The 7108-nt window shown below is 42.1% G+C and overlaps 1 protein-coding gene across 2 annotated transcripts; it reads left to right on the top strand.

The window, feature by feature from the left end:
• The first annotated feature begins 508 nt into the window (after positions 1 to 508).
• alg1 (ALG1 chitobiosyldiphosphodolichol beta-mannosyltransferase) lies at positions 509 to 7080 on the top strand. Of its 2 annotated transcripts, none has more exons than XM_062453619.1 (13): positions 509 to 829; positions 938 to 1015; positions 1113 to 1216; positions 1548 to 1696; positions 1787 to 1876; positions 2114 to 2224; positions 2895 to 3016; positions 3168 to 3206; positions 3376 to 3435; positions 5635 to 5745; positions 6004 to 6118; positions 6630 to 6705; positions 6932 to 7080. In XM_062453619.1, exons 1-13 carry the CDS (start codon positions 544 to 546, stop codon positions 7064 to 7066), a joined length of 1476 nt encoding a protein of 491 aa, XP_062309603.1. In that variant the 5' UTR covers positions 509 to 543; the 3' UTR covers positions 7067 to 7080. The 2 variants fall into 2 exon arrangements, with proteins under 2 accessions (XP_062309603.1, XP_062309612.1); XM_062453628.1 differs by having other exon boundaries at positions 518 to 829; positions 938 to 1006.
• The last annotated feature ends 28 nt before the right edge of the window (positions 7081 to 7108 follow it).

Here is a 7108-nt window from a genome sequence, read left to right as displayed (position 1 = left end):
GGCTATAAAAACACACTAGGAACAATGACGACATCGGCAACCATGCACCATGCATTATTAGTTTAATGTAATCTTTAAATTCAGGCTCGTCACATTAGTAACTTTGTTCTGAACAGAACTGGGTGTGCAGACACATACGAAAAGTTTCTCCTCCATCTTGAAATTGTGAAACCTAGAAATGTTTATCATGACCAAAGGTTGCTACGTTACAAGAAACAAGAAAACAATCCGATTGGCCAACGCTAGCGTTTTCACGCTCCTCATTTACATAAAGTTGAGAAAATCCAACTTGCAACGCTCCGCTCCGCTCCGCTCGCCTTCCCACAATGCCCTACGCGAGCGTCAACGCTTGGTTTCATTGAAAATGAATTGGAAGCCGACGCCACGCGCCGCCCGCTCCGCTGCAGTGTGAACGCACTGTTAGGAGCAATTTTAAGGAGAATGCGGAAAAAGTTGTGCAGAACCCTGAGCAGGTGAGTTTAACGAGCGGTCCCTTTAATTACGAAAATCCCTCCCTGTTTTGCCACGTCACGAAGAACAATAATGGCGGATTCATCCATGCCTTTACTAACAGGTTCATGGATAGTTGCAGGATTGGTGACAGGATATTATTTTATTAGATCGAGTGCAATATGGTTACTACTCTTGGTTAGTGTAACTGTGGTACTCATATTCTGGCTGATACAAACGTTACGGAAGGGCAATGGACTCTCGGAACGGCGCGTATGTGTTTTGGTATTGGGAGATATTGGACGCAGCCCTCGCATGCAATATCATGCTATTTCACTCAGTAAACACGGCTACAGTGTTACTTTTGTTGGATTCCTTGGTAAACCCATAATCTATATTTAATGCACTTGATTACAGTAAATTGTAATATAGATATTTACTAGCAGACGGTCTTGGTTTCAAAATAAGATCCATACATCCTTTTCAGGTACCAAGCCACACCAGGACATTCTTAGAGATGACAACATTCAAATTATCGCCATTGACGACGTGAAAGGTCTCAAAGGTATTTTAAATAAACATTAGGCCTACCTATAGGTACATTGGGTTGTGCTTGTCAGTTTAATGTTTATCTCTCTGGTCGTCTTTCCGTCTTTGGTCAGTCGGTCCGAGGATCCTGACATATGCTACCAAAGTGATTAGGCAGTCTCTGCAACTGCTGTTTGTTCTTATGAAGATGGATGTCCAGTCTTATGTTCTTATGCAGGTATGGATAAACACAATTCTGTGTCTGTTTGAATATGTTTGTGTGTGTGTCAGGGGCGTAGCCAGAATAATATTTTTGGGTAGGCCTAGAAAAATATTGATATACATCTTTTAAGTTTTTTTTTACTTATTTACTTTGCAATGTGCACCCGGTGCATAATGTTTCGGAGATATTTTCGTTTTTGGGTAGGCCATAGAACAAACTAGGTAGGCCTGTGCCTACCCAGGCCTACCCGTGGCTACGCCCCTGGTGTGTGTTAGAGAAAGAGAGAACATGCTGCCGACATTCAAGCATTGTTTTTCATTCCCCTAATTTCCATGTGTGGAATCAGAACCCCCCCGGCCTACCCGGCATAGCAGTGACCAGTCTAGTGTGCAGTTTGCGCAGCACAAAGTTCATCATCGACTGGCACAACTATGGCTACACCATCATGGCCATCACCCATGGCCAGGAGCACCCAATTGTCAGGGTGGCAAAGTGGTCAGTCAAATCAAATGTACCATGTCATAGCGAGACATAACTAATAGTTTCTTTGTTTGATTTGAACCTCCGCTGCTCTCTTTGCCTCAGGTATGAGCGGTTCTTTGGACGCTTCGCCTGTCACAACCTGTGTGTTACCAATGCTATGAAGAAGGACCTGGAGAAGAACTGGGGCATCAAGTAATGTCTCATTAAGTGCCTTCTATCAGTAGTAGAATCTGGAACTTTGAGTTGATAAGTAGCCCCATTGCAGTATTGTATGTCAGTGTGTAGATCTTGCTATTTTAAACAAATTCTTCACACAGTGAATTCCACCAGATTCACATTTCAGTTTCTAAGAAATTTAGAGTGAGACGGTAAAACAGAAAGAATGCTACAGCACATCACTGCATTGTCATCATCCTCTCTAATATGCAGGGCAACTACGTTGTATGACAAGCCTCCTTTAATATTCAAAGAGACGCCAGTGAAGCTCCAGCATGAGCTGTTTATGAGACTGGCCAAGATGTACCCTCAGTTCCAGTCAGGGTGAGTGGGCTCTCCCATTCAAACTGTAGAACAAAGCATTATCTCTAAGACAAAAAATGTGCCTAGTCATTTTGGCAAAAACGTGTCCTCAAGGATGGAAGAAACCTTGTGAAGAAAAATAATCTGGATTATAATTAAATTGAACATCACCATTTGTAGACTTGCTAGGTCGTTTATACTTTCTAATGAACCTGACTCAGGATTTTGTTACATGGCAATGAATAACAGTTTTGTCTATCTCTTCAGGAAAAGTGTGACTGTTCAGTTGAGTTCTGGGTTTATAAGTATTAAACAATCTGCAGATTGGAGAGTTTAACAAACACCTCGATGTAAAAATGACCAGTTTAGACACACAGCGATACTAGTCTCTCTGAGGCTTGAAACTCAGAAGACAGTGTTTATAGTGAATAGAGAAAAACAACGATAACACATTTTATTATAGGCAGGCGGATACTACATCCTACACCTGTGACTGTCATCAGGACACTATAGGTTAATGTAGGAACACATATGCATGAATGGATAAGAAAATATGAAAGGATGATAAGGCAACAGCTGATCTACTGATTGTGATGAACATATGCACATAGGAATTCTCATATATTCCACAAGGGTCAGTGATGGCACTTTTGGATGTGATGTCACTCACTGGATGTGTGTCTCCTGGAAGGGATGGGAACGTCTGGTGTGAGACGGAGAGGACGGCTTACACAGGTCACAACCCCACAGATGGCACCGTGACCCGGACCCCGGGGCGACCGGTCCTGCTACTTAGCAGTACCAGCTGGACTGGTCAGTACACCCATAGATAGGTAGAACCTACAAAGCCTGTCGAGAGACTGCAGTCTTATGACACGGACACTCAGTAGCCTTTGCTTTTCTTCTTTTTTTTTTACCACCTTTTAGTTCTGTTCAAATATCTGAAATGTGTCTGTTTTTACAGAGGATGAAGATTTCTCCATTCTTTTGAAGGCACTTGAAGGTAAGGCACAGATATTTTGCACTTTATTGTTGTACCTTTAATTTGATTATATTAAGACCATTTTACCAACTCTCCATTGAGTTTGTACTTCCTGTTGACCTAAACAGTTGAAATATGGACAATGGATCATGCTGACCTTAAACTTCTATACCTTCTCTCGGCATTATAGAATATGAAGGATTTATAAAAAGAGGAGAGTCTCTGCCAACTTTGGTCTGTGTCATTACAGGTAACTGGATCCAAAATACTCTCACCACTTAGCAAAACAGCACTGCAATTGCTAACGACCTAGCAGAAGTGTACAGACTGTTACATATATGAATAACATCTAAGTTACATCAGTTAATAAACCTCCTATTGTGAAACTCTAGTATACAACTCAACATAGAACAAATTCAGTGTTGAATGTCATAGTTCCTATAGAACAAATGTTACACAAGTCTACACTTCAAATAGACTGAATCGAGTACAGTTAGGTCCATAAATATTTGGACATTGACACAATTTTCATCATTTTGGCTCTGTATACCACCACAATGGATTTGAAATGAAACAATCAAGATGTGCTTTAAGTGCAGACTTTCAGCTTTAATTTCAGGGTATTTACATCCAAATCAGGTGAACGGTGTAGGAATTACAATACATTTTATATGTGCCCCCCCCCCTTTTTAAGGGACCAAAAGTAATTGGACAATTGGCTGCTCAGCTGTTCCATGGCCAGGTGTATGTTATTCCCTCATGGTAGTTCGTTATTTCATTGACAAGGAGCAGATAAAAGGTCTAGAGTTCATTTCAAGTATGGTATTTGTGTTTGGAATCTGTTGCTGTCAACTCTCAATATGAAGTCCAAAGAGCTGTCACCATCAGTGAAGCAAGCCATCGTTAGGCTGAAAAATCAAAACAAACCTATCAGAGAGATAGCAAAAACATTAGGTGTGGCTCAATCAACTGTTTGGTACATTCTTAAAAAGAAAGAACGCACTGGTGAGCTCAGCAACACCAAAAGACCCGGAAGACCACGGAAAACAACTGTGGTGGATGACAGAAGAATTCTTTCCCTGGTGAAGAAAAACCCCTTCACAACAGTTGGCCAGATCAAGAACACTCTCCAGGAGGTAGGCGTATCTGTGTCAAAGTCAAAAATTAAGAGAAGACTTCACCAGAGTAAATACAGAGGGTTCACCACAAGATGTAAACCATTGGTGAGTCTCAAAAACAGGAAGACCAGATTAGAGTTTGCCAAAAAACATCTAAAAGAGCCTGTACAGTTCTGGAACAACATCCTATGGACAGATGAGACCAAGATCAACTTGTACCAGAATGATGGTAAGAGAAGAGTATGGAGAAGGGAAGGAACTGCTCATGATCCAAAGCATACCACCTCATCAGTGAAGCATGGTGGAGGTAGTGTTATGGCGTGGGCATGTATGGCTGCCAATGGAACTGGTTCCCTTGTATTTATCGATGATGTGACTGCTGACAAAAGCAGTAGGATGAATTCTGAAGTGTTTCTGGCAATATTATCTGCTCAGATTCAGCCAAATGCTTCAGAACTCATAGGACGGCGCTTCACAGTGCAGATGGACAATGACCCGAAGCATACTGCGAAAGCAACCAAAGAGTTTTTTAACCCTCGTGCTGCCATGACCCAAAGGTTCATAACGAACCATCGTTGTGTTTACCCAATTTTACCCAATATAAAAACAAATACAAATAATTTTCTTTTAACCATTCCAATGTGGGGGGTCTGAGACAGCCCGACAGTTAAAAGAAAATGCTTCACTTTGTTTTTGTATGAGGTAAATTTGTCGCAATACGACGGTGGGTCACAATGACTGATGGGTCAGAATGACCCGAAGATAACACAAGGGTTAAGGCAAAGAAGTGGAATGTTCTGCAATGGCCAAGTCAATCACCTGACCTAAATCCAATTGAGCATGCATTTCACTTGCTAAAGACAAAACTGAAGGGAAAATGCCCCAAGAACAAGCAGGAACTGAAGACAGTTGCAGTAGAGGCCTGGCAGAGCATCACCAGGGACGAAACCCAGCGTCTGGTGATGTCTATGGGTTCCAGACTTCAGGCTGTCATTGACTGCAAAGGATTTGCAACCAAGTATTAAAAGTGACAATTAGATTTATGATTATGTTAGTTTGTCCAATTATTTTTGGTCCCTTAAAAAGGGGGGGGCCACATATAAAATGTGTTGTAATTCCTACACCGTTCACCTGATTTGGATGTAAATACCCTGAAATTAAAGCTGAAAGTCTGCACTTAAAGCACATCTTGATTGTTTCATTTCAAATCCATTGTGGTGGTATACAGAGCCAAAATGATAAATTGTGTCAATGTCCAAATATTTATGGACCTAACTGTATATAACCTGACACTTACAGTATTAAATATGGTTCCAATCCTCTGGTTCCAGGTAAGGGTCCCCAGAAGGACCATTACAGGAAGCTGATAGACACACTGCACTTTGAACATGTGAAGATCTGCACCCCTTGGCTTGATGCAGAGGACTACCCGGTCTTGCTGGGTACGTATGTTGACCTTTTCCCGGAAAGTTTCTGGATTGAGTGCTATGTAATTCAGTAAGTGTTGTTCATCCATTTAAGTGCAGTTGTGTGCGTCAATGCCAAGGTTCCCACCCTAATGACATCATGAAATCCCTTTCTTAAAACGATTCAAAATGACATGTATTCTAGAAAATTCCCTGACCCATGGGAACCCTGCAGTGTGTATTACCTCCTCCCCATAGTTACGTAGCGGTGATGGGGTCTACCTCTCTCCTCAGGCTCCGCTGACCTAGGTGTGTGTCTCCATAAGTCCTCCAGCGGTCTGGATTTGCCCATGAAGGTGGTGGACATGTTTGGCTGCTGCCTGCCTGTCTGTGCCATCCACTTCAGATGGTAAGTCGCTAATAGTAAGAGGAACTCGCTCAAACGTAAGCCTCGTATTCGGAGTCAGGTGGCTGAACGGTTAGGGAAGCGGGCTAGTAATCTGAAGGTTGCCAGTTCGATTCCCGGCCGTGCAAAATGACGTTGTGTCCTTGGGCAAGGCACTTCACCCTACTTGCCTCGGCGGGAATGTCCTTGTACTTACTGTAAGTCGCTCTGGATAAGAGCGTCTGCTAAATGACTAAATGTATTCCCACATCATAAAGTGTTCAATATTGTGATACCCTATTATCCAATTAGTTGGGTGTTCCCTGTGTATGCTTGCAGGCCCTTTGTGTAGTTTCCTAATAGTGAATGGAATTCACTGAATTAATGGAAATTGGCAAATTTAGCATCCCAAATACCACATAGTATTCCAAGACCCCTGTTGTTAGTGAGACTACATACACACCAGAAAATTAAATTGTAATATAATTCATGTGTGTAATAGCAGTGCCAATCTTTTATCATCTCCAACCTTTAGTTTACACGAGCTGGTAAAGCATGAAGAGAATGGCCTGATCTTCAAAAATTCCTGGGAACTGGCTCAACAGCTCAAGGTAAGATATTCAAATAAGCTACATTGAATACTGTCATAGAACTAACTGAGGGTAGAACAGTGAACAGTACTTACAGCTCACTGCTCTAAACCTCACTATAGGCACTAGAAAATGTCCTGTAAAGTTCACCAACATAAACCTGTGTCCTTGTCCTTTCCTGTAACCTCATCAATACAATGTGTGTCCTTGTTTTTTCTTGTAAACCTCATCTACATGTCCTTGTCAGTCTCTGCTGTCAGACTTCCCCGGTACCGAGAGCAGGCTGGGCTTTTTCAGGAAGAACTTGCGGGCCAGCGGAGGGACTCGTTGGGATGAAAATTGGGACAAGAATGTCCTCCCCTTGCTCAAAGCACCCTGGTAGCACTGTGGACTGTTTGATCAATGGTGGAGTGATTTTAGAAGG

This window comes from Osmerus eperlanus, chromosome 2 (assembly GCF_963692335.1).
Source record: "Osmerus eperlanus chromosome 2, fOsmEpe2.1, whole genome shotgun sequence".
Lineage (NCBI taxonomy): Eukaryota > Metazoa > Chordata > Actinopteri > Osmeriformes > Osmeridae > Osmerus > Osmerus eperlanus.
This window is presented reverse-complemented; position numbering and strand designations above follow the sequence as displayed.

What these genes read in the sequence shown, in the direction of transcription:
- alg1 (XM_062453619.1), top strand. Translation starts at nt 544, where the DNA reads ATGGCGGATTCATCCATGCCTTTACTAACAGGTTCATGGATAGTTGCA. An exon ending in AGTCTTATGTTCTTATGCAG is followed by an intron (nt 1,217 to 1,547) that starts GTATGGATAAAC and finishes GTGTGGAATCAG; the next exon opens with AACCCCCCCGGCCTACCCGG. An exon ending in AACTGGCTCAACAGCTCAAG is followed by an intron (nt 6,706 to 6,931) that starts GTAAGATATTCA and finishes TGTCCTTGTCAG; the next exon opens with TCTCTGCTGTCAGACTTCCC.